An 18,888-nucleotide genomic window follows, 5' to 3' on the forward strand; every position below is an offset into this window, starting at 1 on the left:
GATGTTATTTTAATGAGACTGGCGTGTGTGTGTGTTTGTGTGTGTGTGTGTGTGTGTGTGTGTGTGTGTGTGTGTGTGTGTGTGGGGCTTGCTTTCATATGGCTTTCGCACATCTGCCTGCATCTCAATGGGCTTATGAGTGTATGTATTGAATGTTAATTAGTGCTTGCCTTTGTGTGTACTTCTTCACTTGGAGTATATCTTACAAGGGCAGAATAAAACAGAGTGGATTTGTTTTGTCACTGTTGTTACTTCAGGATTAAAGCTTGGATTAAAGTTAGGGCTAGGATTAGTAGTGGTCGGGCCAGTTGTCCTTGTGTGTTAGTGCGTGTGGTGTTATGCAGCTATGCGTCACATACAGTACGTGTGGCTGTTGGTGTAATAGCGGAGGGCAGCGTAGGCACAGCAGGGTTACAGCTGGGGCGTGTGTTCCTGGCATACGACCAAGCCGCTGCACAGAGCGTAAACACATCACAAGATCGCAGTCACCACAGGGCCTCCGTGATGACGTCAGCACCCATGGGTGCTCTGAAGACACTGCCAGCTCCACTAGATGCTACCAGCACAGTCAGAAAGAAAGAAAGAGAGAGAGAGAAAGAAAGAAAGAGAGACAGAGAGAAACGATGAGGCTCTTGAGGGCTGCATAAACTCGGTGACTCACTGCTTTCTATCTTATGAGTTATGAATCCCTGATAGCAAAATCTTCATAAAGAACTTGTGTAGAAAGAATTATGGGGAGCCTCTGAGTGCACGCTCACTTTTTCTGAAGGGTGCTGTCATGATAGCAGCCAAAACATGCTGTATATTCAAAGGTGCCTGCCGTCCTCTTTAGATGTCATTCAGGCATCAGAAGAGAGGAGGAGCTGGACCTCAGAAAGCTGCAAGATGTTCCTCCTAAATCATTATGGTCGCGTGCCCCTGCTGATACACGCAGCTACTCATTAATAAAAAGATCCACCGCCCTGTTGTTTGTAAATAGGCCGTGGCATATAAATATCTGTGATGAACCCGCTGATGCTCCACCCAAACCCCTAAATGTGGGCCCACGAACCCACACATCACCAACTACACAGTCGCCGTCCGCAGAGGCGCACGCTGGTGTTTGTTCCTCTGGGTGTGTCATTGCGTGCTTTGCCATCTTGGAAGCGTCTGTGATCGCAGCTGAAGTCGATTAGCAGCTCCAGATGACCCGGGGAGTTCACCAAGTGTCTAAACTCAGATCAGTCACACACACACACACACATACAAACTCTCAATCACAATCTCATACCTTTCTCTCATATCCCACCACTTCAAAGGCGGTCAGTGCGCACTGCCTTAGCTCTGCTCTGCCAGAGGTTGGCTCCCGTGATCACTCTCGAACAGATCTTGGCCCAAGACGAAAGAAAGAATGAGAAAAAAAGTCTGAAAATAAGTCAGGAGGCTTCCGCACCGCCAACGTTTGTTCCTTGAGCTCCAGTTTTTTTGGACTTTCCTAGTCCCGGAGTTCAGGACCGGGAATTCGTCTCACGGGGTCTGCATTGAAGCGGCTTTAGATAGCCAGAGAGAGCGAGAGAGAGACACGTCTGAAAGAGGCCTTGTTCTCGGAGTCCTCGCTCACTTTTTTCCCAGATGCAGCTAACGCCATTTAGTCCTGCAGCGGTACAGTGCACACTTTGTCTCATACAGACACAGAAGATGTAATAATGCCTGGATTTATCCCTCCATGGGAGCCAGATAGTAAATATGTTATTGCTTACCGCAGGTCCCTGACTCAGTGTCTTGGTATTAAAGTGCTGGAGGAAGGCTAGGAAGGGACACACAGGAAGATTATTTACCACTAATACAAGGTGAGAAGTATCACACCTTGTATTAGTTGGTTTCACAATTGTAAAGGTGTGTTCAGATAGGAAGACATTATGGCAAAGATTCCACAAATGACTATATTTTACTCCTGGAGCTCTCCTCCTTGAGAATTGGATATTTATTGATGATTTGCATCTTACACTCGAGCTCTCTGAATCATGATCTAATGTGTTTGACCTTTGCAAACTGCTAGTACAGTCCCTTAAATAAACCTGATATTATAACATGTCATTAGATAGAATACTGGAAACAATTTAGCATGGATAAGACTGGAAATTATCGGATTATCCCAGTCTTTGCTGCACTACGAAGGTGACAACATGTGTTAAAAACTTCAGATTTAAACAAACACAATTGCTTTCAAGCAGCAGCAGCAACAAGTTGATTTTCTTGCTTTTGATATGGAGGGATGTTCTAAAGATAAAAGGGTGAGAAAAATAAAAAAAAACAGCTGCTCCCTTTGGAAAAAAGTGAGAGATGGATCCAAAGATGGTAAAAATGGAGAGTTCTGATAGAATAAGATCAGAGAAGTAGAACAAAAAAATAAGCAGAAGAAGAAAGTTTAAAAAATGTGGACGTGGTGTTAAAAGACACAATCCCACAGATGTTGACAGCTGTGGAGCAGAAGGTAGATGAGCGCAGCAGCAGATAAAACACAAAGAGAATTTTTTTTTCTTTTTTTTTGTGCTGTGTGAGTATATGTGAGCCTATGGAGGGAGGAGGAGGATGGATAAGGGAGATGAAAAGAAAAAGCGCTCCCAGAATGCAGGAGGTGGAAGCACCAACGGAGAGGAGGGTTTTAATTGGCTGCCTGGAGACAAGTGCTTCAGGCAGAGGAATTAGTATGCATGAGAGCTATGGACAGAAAGAGAAAGAGAATAGAGGGAGAGATCACAGTAACATCACAAAGAGTTTGGGGAATTGTGTTCCTCATTTCGACTTTCAATATCCTCGTTGCCCCTATATGAACCTCAAACTCAGCAAGCTAGACTTGTGGCGCTGTAAATGATGATGAATATTAAGCTTTTGGACATAGATCAAGCCTTTGGTTCCCTGAATCTCTGCAGGTTTCCATTAGTTTATATCAAAAAAACTAAGCACTTTTTCCCATTCCCTTTTGTTTCTCAGAGTACCCATGTTCAGGCATGCTGGGAATGGTATCGGGCTTGATCACCGACAACCAGATCACAGCGTCTTCTCACACCGATCGAAGCTGGGTACCGGAGAACGCTCGCCTGCTGACCAGTCGGACCGGTTGGACCCTGCTCCCTCAGCCCCAACCTTTCATCAATGAATGGCTGCAGGTGGATCTGGGTGAGGAGAAGCTGGTGAAGGGGTTGATCATCCAGGGAGGGAAGCACCGTGAGAACAAGGTCTTCATGAAGAAGTTCCGCCTGGGCTACAGCAACAACGGCTCCGATTGGCGGATGGTTTTGGACACCAACGGGAACAAGCCAAAGGTAAGAGGATTTCGGTTACAGATAATAATCTTGAGTAATGTTTAAGATGTTTAAAACCACTGGGATGTTTGGGTTGTTAAGCGTAACCCTAACCTAACCCTAACCCTTGACATTCTTTATGGCAAAGTTCTTTCTTTTTATTGGAATTGACAGTTTGATTTCTAACCCAAATCAAAAGATGGGGTTTTACCTTCCAGCATTGTAGAAAATGATTGGAATACACGCTTCTAAAAATGTCTCTCGGATACGTCAGAGCATCAATTCAGATCATGACGCATTTAGTCAATTTTCACCGCGGTGTTGATCCCCGGCAGTTGTGAGTCACTCAGCAATCGTTGCGAGTCAATTTCGGCGGTGCTTTGAATCACATTAGGATAAGCATCTCAAGTCTCTCACAGTCTTTTCCCAGTTCTCTCTTCCTGCTTTGTATTCCGTGCTACACACAGTAGTTCGACCCTTTCAATGGAATAGCGAAACCTCTCCTGAGAGAAAAGGAGGGGTGAACGGAGTGAGTGAAGGTGGGAAGAAAAGAGGAAAGAGGAGGACAGAAGATGAAAGAGAACATGCAACATAGAGAAGTGACCTAAGATTTATCTGCAGGTGTCACGACTCGCACGTGGAAGACGCACGGCAACACTTTGCTCAATGCATGCACACGCTTACACACAAAGAATATATATGAGTTCGTACACAACCGCACACACACACACACACACACACACACACACACCTACCTCCAGGACCAGGAGGAGCTGCAGCAGCCCGTCCCCAATTACAAGCGTCCCTGACAGGGCATAAATCTGATCCAGATGGGCTGATGGTTGATTTATGAAGGGAGTGAGGAGGATCCATATCCCCCCCTCCTGTCCTAGTTAGCAGACTCTCTCCCCTCGCCTAAGAGGATCCCAACATCTAAGGGAGTCGCACCATGCTTCTTCACGTGGTCACACCCATTAATCCACTTCCATCAGCCCTCCATCTCCTCCTTCGCTGCCTTCTCTCGCGGATCTCCCACATTCTCCTCTTTTCCCACCTTTATTCCTTCCTTCAGGATCTGAACTGAAGGATTGTAAATTAGCTTTGACAAAGGTGTGTGTCATGCTGTCTTTGCCCCCCGGCCCTCCCCCTACCCCCGCCCTTATGTCACCCACCTAAGCTGTTCTTTAGATGTCAGGAAGATGAAAGAGTTCTGGTCATCTTCTGCTGCTGTTTCTCATCATTTTTCCATCTTCCCAGAATCTCTCCACCACTCCTCCCTCCTCTGTTTTTTTTTTTTTTTTTTTTGGTTGTAGAAGGCAGGAATAAGCCTGCCTCGGGGGTGTCTGCATTTCGGAAAAGCCGAATAAGTCAAACAGCCAGAAGTGACATTATCAGCAATATTGTGCTTTATGTCTTTTTTTTAACTCGTCTGCTCTGTCTTCTCTTGTCTGTGTCCCTCTCTCCTTTTTTCCTCTACCAGATATTTGAAGGGAACAGCAACTATGACACACCCGAGCTGAGGTTGGTGGAGCCCCTGCTTACCCGATTCATCAGAATTTACCCAGAGAGGTCCACTCCTGCCGGGATGGGGCTACGACTGGAGCTCCTGGGTTGCGAGGTTGAAGGTAAACCGGAACTGCAATCGCATTAACATTTATTCCATCTAAATAACAGCTGATTTGGTGATAGTAAGGAGGCAAAGAAGCCAAGTAGGAAAGGCAGTCCTTCCCATGACAATGACCTTTCTACTTATAGTGATGATATCTCTATCAGCAGTAATGACATTTCTACCAAAGTTCCTACCCAGAGTGACAACATTTATTTCCCTCATGCCGATGACATTTCCATCTGTTGTGAGGTTTTAAACCTTGGCAATGACATTTTCACTCTCTCAACATGTCAGATTGCCACACGCACTCATACAGGTGAGCCATCTATCATCTTGGCTAATGACGTGGCTGTAAGTAGCTTGTGCTTCATGCCTTTGCCACAGTCCTGGTTATTTAAAGATGAGCGTGAGGGCTCCCTGTGTTGAACCCACAGCTGTCTAGCTCTTGCTCTTTATCCTGACAAGGGACAGTTGTCTTGTCTCCTTGTAACATCAAAGCTGCCCTCATAACTCGCCACTTCTAGAGGGGGATCAAATGAAAACCCACCTGGCCAAGTAGGATTATCGCAGCCTGGCCCCTATCACACTCCTCCCAAAGCCACTCTTCTTTCCAAAAGGGGCTGCACCCACTTTGCCATCTTTGAAATTACACTTTTTTCTCCCCACAGCTCTTTATCTGTCCCTCTCTCTTGAAGCTGACGTAGCGCAGAAACAGCTCAGCGATGTAAGAGTGTGTAGCGGGCTCGCCCTAAGTGGATTTACATATTGGATTTCAGGGAGGCCCATTCCGTCGTAAGCCTATGGACTCCCACCGGGAGCTTTAGTCAGATGATAATGCTTGTTTTCAGTGTTAATGCCAAACACACACATACTCACGCAGAGGGGAAACCGCAATCACCCAGCCAAACATGTGGTTACAGGCATGTATACACAATCACACACACACACAGGCAGGTGCTTGTACTAGTGTGTGCCAGTATGTGTGTGTGTGTATGCGTAGCAAGCTGTAGAAGGAGAGCTAAATCCTCATTTCTGTGAGAGGCTCCCCTGACGCAGCGCTGACCCCATCCCTGACCTTCCCCACCCTGAATCTGACAGGGGCTGATCTGCCTCATATTTCATCTAGCTGAGGGAGAGAGCAAGAGCGGTGCTTCACACACACATTCACACATACTCACAATCCCTCTCACACACACACACACACACAGATACTATGCACATACATTTTCAGGCAGTTTGCCTCTATCCATCTATGCCTCTCTCTCTCTCTCTTCATCCTTTTTCCTTCCCTCTGCTTCTGGGGAAGCCCATTCAACTCACTCAGTGTAAACACAAACACATGCTGCAGGACGGCTGTGGGGTTCTTGGGTCTTGCCCACATCCGAGTGGAGCAGGGCTATAATGATAGGCCGCTATGGCAGCCAGAAGCCCTGCAAATAGCCAATCCCAAGCTCTGTTTCTGCAACTTTGAGCTTCAGCCGCACAAACCCTAAAAGCACCACGATTTAGATTCAACTCTATTTATACACCAACACCTCCACAGCTTGATTAAAAAAAGAGGTGCTAATAGCTAAAGCAAAGTAGTTATTTTAACATCTAGAGTACTTTCCCTTTTAAGCTGAGTTTGTCATTTGAAGTGCAGATGGTCCATGTTTTCTTACATTTTGTGAACAATAAAGACATTTAACAGAAATGCTAACATGACAGTGATGTAGCTGAGCCCCTGCACCAGTGAATTCATGTTTAAATTGAAGTCTAACCAATATGTTATCTGTTGTCTCTCTTCTCCGCAGCTCCCACATTGCCTCCTACCACCATCATCCCGAGCACCACTCCATCCGATGACTGCGACGACGACCAGGCGAGCTGCCACAGCGGCACAGGTGATGACTACGATGTGACAGGTGCTAACATCGCCCTCATGAGACTGCAACCAAACCCCTCTCTCCTCCTTCCTCTCCCTCCTCCTCCTCCTCCTCCTTCCCCCTTATTCTTCTGCTACGGCACACGCTCGATCCGCTCCCCCTCGATTTCGTGCCACAGCCGCTTTCCCTTCTCTTCACTTCTCTCTGCCGCAGTTCGATTTGACACCGCGGCTAATCTACCATCCACCGTGCACGCTCCCGAGCACGGGCGCATGCACTCACGTGAACGCGGGCATGCTGCACAACTCTAATTAGCTGCACCTGTAGCTCCCACCTATCTCTCTCTCTCTCTCTCTCTCTCTCTCTCTGTCTCTCTCTCTCTCTCTCTCTCTCTATACAGCCTATCCCCTCTTACCTCCACCTCTGCAAGCTCACAAGAGGATTCACTTGCACGTCCTCTCTCACACACACACACACACACACACACACCTGCTTCTAAACCTGCATACAGCCTCCATCTCTATCCTTCCATTTCTCACCTTGCTTGTCCTCCTCCGGCTCTTTTTTTTCTCCACCCACTCCTCTCGGCCTCATTGCCCACTAACCCAGTAACTCTCTGTATCTGCACTGCTGCCTGCACTCCCCCATTAACCAGCAGTCTCCAATGATGAGCATGGCACAGTCTCAGTCACGTGTTCTGAACACGTTACATAAGATAGATATATCAACAGAGAGAGAGACAGAGAGAGAGAGAGGAGGGTGAGAATGAAGAAAAAGACGAGGCATGTGTCGTGTGACGAGCTTGATTTAGCCAGATACATTTAGTGCGTGTGTGCAGAGTTTTGAAAGGAATCCAGGCTAGGCTAAATGTGCTGATGCTTTGTGTCGTGACAGGTGGTACCACAACGCCAGACACCACCACCGCTGAAGTGGACACCATCCCAGGTGAGCAGAAAACTTATATTATACAATATTTGTACCTGAAAGATTACATGTCTCACTAAGGACAGAATGTCTTTTATGATCGCTGCATGCCGGACTGTTGAAACGCAGGGTAAATATTTAACCGCTCAAGGTTTGTTTTGAATATATTTCCATAGATTTATCAAGAAGCTAATGATTGCCAGCTTGAGGCGGCCTCTCTCCTCTGATGTGTGTCTGTTATTAAAGCTGATGATATGGCCCTGAGAGGCTCCTGCTGACAGGGTGAGAGAGGTTGTGTGATGCAGGGCTAGCTGATGATTAGCACTGGTGCTCTGCTGCTGCCTTCTCAGCATAATCACTAATCACTGGGCCGACACAGGCATGCACTAAATACACACACACACACACACACACACAAGACAAACAATACAAAACAGGAAAGCAGAATGTAAATGACCGGAGGAAATTGGGTGCTCTTCGGGGCCACATGCACACACATATACACACACATACAGTAGCACTGACTCCTATAGCAGGTTGATGAGGCAGCAGCCAGCTGAGAAGCTATGCCCCAGTCTGACCTTGGCTAATGGGCCATAGTGTAAGCTCCACCCAGCCCCCTTCACTCCATCAGCCGGCTCTTGGGTCTGTCTGCCGGGACCCTCGCTGATGATAATAGATGAGGGTTGAGGTGCAGGAGCGTGTGTATAAACATAACTAAGTGTCTGTGGGTAAACACTTATCTGTCTGACTTTTCATTTCGAGACTCTCAAAACATGCGCGCTAATCAGCTCCGCGTATGTACGTGCGGCGGGTGCGTGCGTGCCGAGCACCCTAATCTCATAGGATGTCGTTTCCATCGGCGTTCTGCAAGAAAAAGTCTTCTTTTTCTTTTCATCAAATGGCAAAGTGACTCATGTGGCAGCTCATCTTAGATCCAGAGCTCGTTGGTAGCCGAAGTCAAAACCTCCCAAGAATGGAACAAAAAAAAAAGCCAAAGTCAAAACCATTTTAATTGGAAATGGGATTTCTTGACACAAAAAAGCGGCTTGGCGTCTGAAATGCAGCTCCACAAGAGAATTCCACCCTTTGCATTTAATTGGTAAATAGAGTTGTTGCCTGCAGAAGCTTGTTAAAACCTTCCCATTATTAAAGGGGATATTGGCTGGGATTGTATATTTTGTCACTTGGAAATCTGCCTCATTGTATCTCAAAAGGCATCTCATGCCGGAGTTTAAGGCCGTGGCTAACATCCCAAAACGTCTCACTCCCTTGTGTTCCCTGGAAGTCTTCCTTTATCCAATTTGAGGAGCACTAAAACCCACGCTCCCACACATTTTCTGGCCTCGACAGAGCCTTCTTCACCGCAGCGTGTGTCCGTGGGGGGATTGCATTGTTGGAATGGGGCCCCGGCACTGTTACCATAGCTGTCTTCAAACCTCCTGTCCCAGCTCTCATTAAAAATCCTGAGCTCTCTGTGGGTTGCTATGAATGTTGCTTTCTCAACTGGACACCATGACCAGACCCCATCTTCCTCTGCTTTGTACTGTGCCTATTCTTAATGGTCCTAGTGGCCCTCCACACCTCTCTTAATATGTTACGTTCATTAAAAGAGATCATTGAGATGATCCTTCCATCCCAGTAGTTTCTTCCTTCTGAGTGAGCTGTTTTTATTCCCCAGCTGTGGAAGTCTAAGCTTACATCCCACAGTTCTTTGCTGCCCTCTAGTGTTTGTAGCTTGTAAGATGAGTGAATGAAGACCTAAAGTGTAGCCTGCAGTCATATCATGACAGGCCCTCAGGTCATTGTCCCAGGTAAAGCCCAGAGCTCTTGGCAATTTCTCCTTTTGTAATAAGGAGGATGATGAAAAGTCACCTTCAGACACCTTACCATCTTGCTTTATCATGTTTGCAGCATTCCTGTGGTTTGCCTGTGACTTCGGCTGGGCCACTGACCCATCCTTCTGCAGCTGGACGTCAGAGGATACTGGCTCAAAGTGGCAGATCCAGTCCAGTGGTACCCCCACCCTCAACACCGGACCCAACATGGACCACACAGGTGAGAGACCTGTAGGATACTGCTCTATTGCCATATCGCTATACAAGAGATATGCAACCTCATGTTTTTGTCGGCCGGTGATAAAAGTTCTTTTATCCAACATTAACAGGTGGATCAGGGAACTTCATCTACACCTTGGCGACGGGTCCCCAGGAGACGGAGGTGGCTCGACTGGTCAGCCCAATGGTCAGCTCCCCGGACACGGACTTGTGTGTGTCTTTTTGGTACCACATGTTCGGACCTCATATTGGCACCCTGCATATTAAACAGCGCAAACAGACAGCTGATGGACAGGCTGACATCCTACTGTGGACAGTCAGTGGTCACCAAGGTAACCGGTGGAGGGAAGGTCGCGTCCCTGTTCCACGCACGAACAAACCCTATCAGGTAAATAAGAATTCTTTTGCCGTTTACTGTGTCACTTGTTTATTTTTCCACTCCATCATTTAAAGAAAGGGTAGATGAAATGTGACTCTTTTTATTTTTATTTCAAGGTGGTGATCGAAGGGCTGGTGGAGAGAAAGAGCTGGGGAGACATTGCTGTGGATGACATTAAAGTTCTCAATGGGCTCAGCATGACGGACTGCAAAGGTGAGGCTTTTAGTGGTCATAGTTACAATGCCCCCATTCACTCCTTTATGACTGTACAGTTTGGACTGCAGTTTATTTTCTTCCACCATTGGATTTAATTGGGATTTTTGTTCAAACAGATCCAGACGTACCCACTGAGCCTATGTTACCCGAGGATACCTTCAATGGAATCAGTAAGTCATTTCACAAGGAGGGTTTATTTAGTGGTATTCCTTTTAAAGAACCATTTTCTCTCAATCCTTCATGGTTCATATCTCATATCTCATTCTCCTCCTCTTCTTCTGTGTCTACCCCCTAGTTGAGGAGATCACTGAATACCCAGACTTTGTGGAAACCAACCAGATTAGCGGAGCAGGCAACATGCTGAAGACGCTCGACCCAATCCTTATCACTATCATCGCCATGTCTGCCCTGGGGGTGTTCCTGGGCGCCATTTGCGGTGTGGTCCTGTACTGCGCCTGCTCGCACGGAGGCATGTCGGACAGGAACCTATCAGCCCTGGAAAACTATAACTTTGAACTGGTGGATGGTGTCAAGCTAAAGAAGGACAAACTAAATGTACAGAGTTCATACTCAGAGGCGTGAGGTGGGACTGAGTGCATTTGTGTGACTGTATGACGTGCAGAGCTCACAGAGCGTGCACCAGACTGGCTGTAGGCATATCCTCTCATATATCCGCGAGTAGGCGGACTGTAAGGACTGCCAACGCCCTCAACTCGCTGAATGAGGGACAGGTTCAGGAATCAATGGGAGGTTTGGACTGATCCACGCTTTTCTCAGGAGCTGCAGTAAAAAGAACCTACCAGTAGGGGACACTGTGTACAAAACAAATACAGAAAAAATATGTACAGATGATTTAGATGATATTTTAATTTTCTATTTTGATTTTCATTAATTTTTACAATCGGATGCTGGTGTTGAGACCAATTTATTAATAATGTTTAAAGTATTTATCATTTTCTGGGAAAGAAATGTTTTTTTTTATCATCAGTTCATGAAGGCTGTTCTTTATTTTCAAGTTTTGAAAGAGACGTATCAAAATCCTAAATGAACCATATCCGGCAAAACTGTAGATTTGCCCCATGGTGTGGCATACAGGGTGTGCCCATAATCTATGACCCGAAAATATGTACCCTTTCCCCTTTGACCCCTATCACTCTAAAGTGAGGGTCCCATCCATGGCAATGTATGGTTCTGACAGTGCCTTTAGTACATCTCGGTTGGCCTCCTCTGTTGATCTGGGTGTTTTTTACTGTACTTGGCTTAAGTTATAATGACAGGAAACAGGGGCACATTATCTTATAAATACCTGCAAAACAGGATCCAATCTATCAAAGCGCTTTGTTTTGTTTTTGTTGTTTTCTGTCCAAAAAACCACACACTGTAAATAAGTTTTAATATATTTTATTGCCCTTTTTAAAGAAAGTAAAAAGGAAAAAAGCTGCAGTATCCCTTTTTTCATGGGTTGTGTGTGTGTGTAAATACAATCTTCTGACTGTTTTGTGGAAGGTGCAGTGTACCGTTTTTTTTTTCCATTTTAGATTACGTTGCTCAAATGAGCAAACTTTTTGTGTGTGCTGATGTTACAGCGATATCAATGTGCATTCAAGCCATCTGTCATCGAAACACGCACTTCATGAAAAACCACTCAAGGGCGAATTAAGAGGTAACAAAAAAATAAATCAGCCATCATGATGAACTTTTGGCTTTTTCTGAGCCCATCTCTCATTTCTCCATCATATCTCTGCTGTGAGTCTGACTGATCACCACTTTTTTCACACTTAGCTTCAAACATGCTCATTTTGATGGCAGAGCAGGTAGTAAAATATATGAAAATATCTGCCAACATACCAAAAAAATCCAACAATCATCATTGCTTTGCTTAGATAAACTCATCATCACCTCCAAACATCACTGTGGATTGTTCACTGAAGTAATGCTATCTGGACAATGCAGCTTGAATGCACTTTGTTACTGATTCCCTCCTGATAGAAGCCTATTAAATGAGGGGTTAACACACTAACTGAAGAATGGTGCTATCATTACTTTTAGCCAGACATGTGTCTCATGATAAACCCAGTTTGTAGTGTTCACATGCTGTATTGTAGCATAAAAATGGCCTGTCGGGCCGCAAAGAGTTTTTACGTGTTTCACGTTTAGCAGCCATAACGTTGTGATGTCAGAGCTGATGTCATTAGAACGGGACACTGGTGCAGCGGAGGATCGAGGGGCGACACCTGAATCAGGTCAACTGGCCTCCCTCCGTTGGCTTTACCAAAGGATGGTTGCCCCCTCTTGCTGATGCTTGCTGGGGGATCTCACCAACCCACAACTACTATAAGACCCCAGTTCACCAAACGGTCATCACTCACTAAAAGAACTGACTACTTGCTTTGCCCTGTCAGAGACCTGGAAGAGAAAATCAACAGGGGATATGATAGGACTCTTGTAGAGAGGAGCAATGTCTGTTTTTCTATGTCTTTTTAAGCTTAAAAGAAGTGCAAACGTCACCTTGATGTGAACTCTTCAAAATCTCTATTGACTCTTGTTTTTGCAGATGGATGGTTGGGACAATGCCTCCGCTTAACACTCCAAGGGGAAGTGAACTGAGAGTATCAGGACAAAAGGTCCCACGGGACCCAGAACTCAGTGGGGTTTTTTTGTACCACAGTGAAACAATCAAAAAACTTGCTTCTGAGATGGGTGACGTCTTTTTACATCTGTGTGCTTTGTATGTCGTGCCGTGGTGAACACATGCTCAGCTTGTTCATTTCAGATTTGGCGTCCTACTCTCTTCAACCTCTACATCGTACCATCTGCGCTTTTCGGCTATAGAGGACTGTAGCTCCAGCAACGTCTGCTAAACTAGAGAAAAAGGATACTGTAGCGTGGACTCAAAAGAAACAATGTTGCACTGATAAATATATTTAAGAGGTTTATGTGTTTATAGCGTTCATTTGCAAAAAAAAAGAAGAAAAAAAACTGAAGAAAGTCAAAAACACAAAAAACACAATTCTTTCATCATTTTTATATATATAGTTTCAGATTATGTGATATAATTCTGAAATGTAAAAAATATTGAGATGTTTTCATTATTGAAAAAGGCATAATAGATTTTCCCACAGTAATGTCCCTCCCTCCTTCATTTACATGGCATATTAACGCTCCGTTTTGTACTGTCATTCAAATTTTGTGCAGATTTTTTTTTTTTTTTTACAAAAACAAAAAAATAAGACTTTTATTTTCAATACTGCTTCTGTAATTTGCTGTTGTAGGAAAAAAAATGAATAAACAGCAAGGCCTTAAAAAGAAAAAGAAGGGAATATTTGTATTGTGATCCAGAACACTCTCAGCATCATCAAACTGTGAGCTCCAGTGTTGTTCCGCATCACCACCATGCTGTTAAGGGTTAACTTCAACATCCTCATGAGGACCTCTTCGAAACAACATCTGTTATGTCCATCAGGGTAATGTGGAAGCTCTATTACAACAAGGCGGTGATGTAAACAAGAACGCTCTGTCTACTCTTTGTCTCTCAACCATCACTTTCCAAAGATACAAATAAAAAGCGTCTTCACATGAGGGATTGATCATTTATTCAAGGTTCAGTTATTTATCAATAAGGCTGCTTTGGTAATCTTAACCGAAGAGAGAAAAACAACTAATGAAGCTGCTGAGCCACTCAGTTAGTAATAAATGGTGAATATTTATGCCCAGATCTCCAAGCAGATGGAAACAACTCCAGTGAAGCCTCTGATGTGAGGACTCTCCACCTATTGGAGTGGTAAACAGCGGTGAAAATAATGGCATAGAGCGAAGGGCGGGTGCTGACCACTAATGAGAAGCTGATGTGAGCTGCACTCGTTCAGTGAGCTGGTTTTCATGTTGGCCTATCATTAGCCGAAATTAGGCTCAGTCTTCATTTTCACTGAATTTTTTTTTTTTTTTTTTTTTTTTGCTTCTCTGAGGAGGTAAACCACATCCTAAAGTGTTGGTGTATTACTTTGGCAGGACATTGAAAGTCTAAATAGGACAATATGAATGGAAATCAGTTTATTTATAGGTTCAGTTATATTCCAGTTTAAATATGTGAGACAGAAGCTCAGGATGTTGATGAATGTGTTTAAGCATTAACACTTCTTAGATAAATAGCAGCAATGCTTAGTCCCCATTATCATAAACAAGCAAATTAGACTCCTAACATCATTTGGCTTCATATCCTTCACACACAATTAACTAAAAGAGATTTTGTAACACAGCAGCCACACTGGATCATTTTTTATCTGTCTTAAACCCACTCAAAACAATGATCTTGTAGAACAGTACCAAGCATTCATTAATAAGTCAAGCAACAAAGCGTCATCGATCATTTCTCTGTGTAGAATATTTCTTGTGGAATTGCAACTTAAAGGAGCGGTTCACAATTTTTCCGGTATGTAAAACAACAAATGTGCCTTCAATGTAAGTAATGGTGTTGCATTTAAAGGTAGATGTTAAGCTTATATGAGGCTTCAGCAGTCTGGGTTAGTCATATCAAGTGGATATCTGACACATTTACAGTCTTTTAACATCATATTCAAATAGTAACAAAAATAGGGACTTGACTAATATTGAACGATATCTACCTGATTTGACTCATTTGAACAGCTGAAGCTTCATATTAGCTTCAGATCAACTTTTAAATACATTTTTGCACAGAAGGAGGACTGTGGATTTTGGCCCTCATCACTTACACTGTACATTATTCCATCTGTCACTTTGAATAGGTGGAATGATTGCAGCAAAGAAAAACATGCTCCAGTGCTCATTTGGGCTCCTGACTGTCGTCTAAAGATAGATTTGAAAAACTGTGAACCTGTCCTTTGAAGTGAACTATAGTAGCAGCCAAATATAACATGTAGGACATGTATAATTGAAGTCAAGTCAAAAAGTATAGTTTTTAATAGACTCCTGAGTTACTGTTAGTGGTGTATGACCACTTTCTCTTCATATGAAGTGAATTTGCTCAGCAGATTTAAAAAAAGATTGTTTGTCCTATAAAACAGTTATCAAACTATAACTGTAGATTTCCTATTTTCCACTAGATGGAACAGTAGAGTCACAATTTTTTTTTGTGTTTGTGTGTGTGTGTGTGTTTATTTTTAAACCAGTACAAATGCCTCATGGGTATTCTATTGAAATATGATTAAGGCTGGTTCTACACAACCAATTAAGTATCACATTTTGAAATACAGGGCACATAGTTTGCTAAATAATGTTCTCATACAATATGCAATGTATCAATCAAATTGTATTTGTATAGCTCCTATTATACAGCAATTCAAAGTCTTTGCGGGTGACTGACAATCGAAGACAATACAAATATAAAAGATGAATCAGTTTGAGACCACTGGAAATTACAAACCAATAAAGCAGATAAAAGACATTAAAAATAAATGAGATACAAATATTTACAACAAGATTAACACAATTGAATAAAGGATTAAATAGATATTACATAATAACCATTGGAAATTCTACTCAAAAGCCAGGCTAAAGAGGTATGGTGTAAGTTTACAAAGGTTTTGTCCTGCATTTTGGCCTTTGACCTTCCTGGTTCATACATTGCAAACATGTTAAAAAAAAAAAAAAAAAAGACAACAAAGCGCCTCATAAAGTAATAAAATAATAATTGAAATCGATATGAACATGACAGAAATCAATGAAAGGATTTTATGGTGTAATGTGGTCTTTTCTTTTGGTCCTTGTCAGCTATCATTCTAGTTATATACCAGAGATATTATACACACAAATGACAGCAAGTCCTTCAGCAAGCACATTCAATATACAATACATACCAGAAATAATGACCTAATGAAATTGACTAGTTACATAGTAAAACGCTGCTTAGTCCTTAGTGCTTGGTCTTTGTTTCCTTGCATTGACCAAAACAGACCACAAGGAGGCTCCAGAATCTATGGATGCATTAACATTTAATTTATGCTGTATCTCTTGAAAATCCTTATAATCCTAAGAAAAATACATTATAATGGTTTATATCTATAAATGGGATGTTCCAGTCACTATTGAACATAGTGGGATCAAAACAAACCAATAAAAAACCCTTGGTTTGTTTTTCTTTTTCTTTTAAAGTAACATGATAAATTGCTCTCTCCTTTTTTACAGCCTGAGCCTTTTTATTCAGAGGAAATCAGATGTTGAACCCAGACAACACTTAATCATATGAAGTCAATTTCCATGACGTCGAATCCATCTGGGTCACATATAGTCTGTCTGAGCCTCTGCTGTACTCCGTATCTCTTCAAACAGCAGACGTCAAATAGTTGACATTCTTCATCTTCATCACTTCCACTTCCTGTTACTGAGTCTAAACAAATCTCTCTTCTTTTTCTGGTCATTTTTTGCTCTATCTTCGGTATGATTCATAACCTTTTAATGCTGTTGTTCTTTCTTCTTGAGTATGATTCATATCAGAGACATTTCTGTATCCCTTTAGGAATCTAGAAGGACGTGACCTCTATTGTGAGTCCTGATAAATTCTACTCTGGACTCTTATAGAAAAAAGAAAGTGTCACCAGAAACTATACATTTCTCTCTGTACATCTAATGCCAGATTCATGAACTACATGGGAAAGACATTATAGTATCTGTGGGCTTAACGCACATTCAACTTTTCACTCATCTCAAGAGGTCACAAGGACATTTTTTGAAAAAAGCTGCATTCCCTGGTAAACATTCTCTGGAGACTAAACAGGATTCAAGGATCTTCCGGACTAGATAGTTTGTTTTCTTTAACATTTTCCACTATGTCCCCAGTGCTGGGACAGAAGTATCTTTCCGCTAAGTTTAAAGCAAATAAATAGATGGCTGAGCTGATTATTTTCACTGAAACTGATCCAAAACTGTGCAGTGGCTTTAAATACTTGTGACATCCACTTACACAGTGATGCTATTTATTCATTTGTTTATTTTTTGTGATTACTATGTATTTAATAGGTTTTTTAGATACCACTGTTCAATGTACCTTCTTTCTTTTTTCATGCTTCTTTTTATCTTTTGTATTTGTAACATGGATTTATCTAGGCTATATTCACAGAGAACACTATCGTACACCTCAGGATGTTTAGGGTAAAAGATGAGACCATTAATGTATAGGGACACAGGTTTTTCATACAGTTGTCAGTGGTTATGAGAAAACTATAGTTAGACACCTCAAACTGCTTAAAGTGTATTCAGCTGAAGCAATCATGTAAGTGATCATGACAATTTACCATCATATTTGTTGTGATGATAACTACTGACTTCATTCATAGCACTGCATTATTTTTCAATGCTAGATTTGATTTCCGGATAAACATACAGTATGTGTATTATTTCATGATTACAAGGTGGGGAAAGAATGTATGTCTGGAATTATTTCTGCAATAACCTTTTGTTTTTTTTGTGTAATGATGATCAATGATGATGATGATGATGATGATGAAGAAGAATGATATTGAAGAGACATGTTGGCATCATCTGTATAAATAGGCAATTATGTGAGTAGGTTTGTTCTCTAACAGTGACGTCAGCAGGAGGGCCAGACTGGAGCTGCTAAGTCAGCTAAAATAAAACAGGAACACAGAAGTAGGTGCCTTCAAAACAAAAGTAGCTGATTTAAAAAAAAAAAAAAATATTAATCTTTCCAGCCATATAGTGTGTGTGAAGGTGTGGTGGCGGATTATCATAAGCAACTTTCAGGGACATTAAGACCAGTTAATTACGGAAGGGCCTGTCCAGTGCCCAATTGGTAAACACTTATTGCTATGTCAGTGGTTACAGTTAGAGTTAGGTTAAGGTTAAGTTTAGGGTAAGTCAAATAGTGGTCATGGTTAGGGTATGGTCTCCAGGAAATTAATGTCAATGTGTGTGTGTGTGTGTGTGTGTGTGTGTGTGTGTGTGTGTGTGTGTGTGTGTGTGTGTGTGTGTGTGTGTGTGTGTGTGAGAGAGAGAGAGAGAGAGAGAGAGAGTGAGAGAGAGAGAGAGAGAGAGAGAGAGAGAGAGAGAGAGAGAGGAATGGCCGCTATGTTATGCATGACTGAATAATTGTGCCACTGTTGTGATAGTATGGTGGGAACACTAAAGCTTTCCTGTGCGTATAGGCTGTTACTCTGACATAACTGTAGGCTAAATATACTCACACACACAGACACACAGACACAGAGAGAGAGAGAGAGAGAGAGAGATGTAGCCTATGTACTGTGCTTACATACATACATACATACATATACATATGTAAGCACAAAGAGAAGATTTACAGCCTATATCCTATTATTTTATAGCCTAATATGTCTACATGTAAATATTATATCCAATATAAATATAAGCTTGCACATGCTTGTAATAGAATCAAGTCTAGTGAGTTTTCAAACTACTAGCGTGTTAGTTCTTTTTTTTATTTTTAAAATCATAACCGGAAACTTCTCATGTTACGCTGTGCGCATTGACGTCAGTGTGCTTCGGGCAGGAGGAGCAGAGCGCTGCGGGTTTGCCTCTCCGCTTTCCCCCCTGTAACACA

The 18,888-nt window shown here is 42.7% G+C and overlaps 1 protein-coding gene across 2 annotated transcripts in view; it reads left to right on the top strand.

The window, feature by feature from the left end:
- The window catches only part of nrp1a (neuropilin 1a), a 62,123-nt gene extending 48,670 nt beyond the window's left edge, over positions 1-13,453 (top strand). Inside the window, exons 10-18 of one of the 2 annotated variants that reach the window (XM_053342653.1) lie at positions 2,974-3,305; positions 4,765-4,909; positions 6,687-6,797; positions 7,653-7,703; positions 9,597-9,740; positions 9,850-10,127; positions 10,235-10,331; positions 10,451-10,504; positions 10,630-13,453. In XM_053342653.1, coding sequence (XP_053198628.1) covers positions 2,974-3,305; positions 4,765-4,909; positions 6,687-6,797; positions 7,653-7,703; positions 9,597-9,740; positions 9,850-10,127; positions 10,235-10,331; positions 10,451-10,504; positions 10,630-10,916 — 1,499 coding nt within the window. In that variant the 3' untranslated portion in view covers positions 10,917-13,453. The remainder of the gene's footprint in view (positions 1-2,973; positions 3,306-4,764; positions 4,910-6,686; positions 6,798-7,652; positions 7,704-9,596; positions 9,741-9,849; positions 10,128-10,234; positions 10,332-10,450; positions 10,505-10,629) is intronic. The other variant, XM_053342654.1, reaches the window with a different exon arrangement.
- The last annotated feature ends 5,435 nt before the right edge of the window (positions 13,454-18,888 follow it).

Source organism: Scomber japonicus, chromosome 21 (genome assembly GCF_027409825.1).
Source record: "Scomber japonicus isolate fScoJap1 chromosome 21, fScoJap1.pri, whole genome shotgun sequence".
NCBI classification, from domain to species: Eukaryota; Metazoa; Chordata; class Actinopteri; order Scombriformes; family Scombridae; genus Scomber; species Scomber japonicus.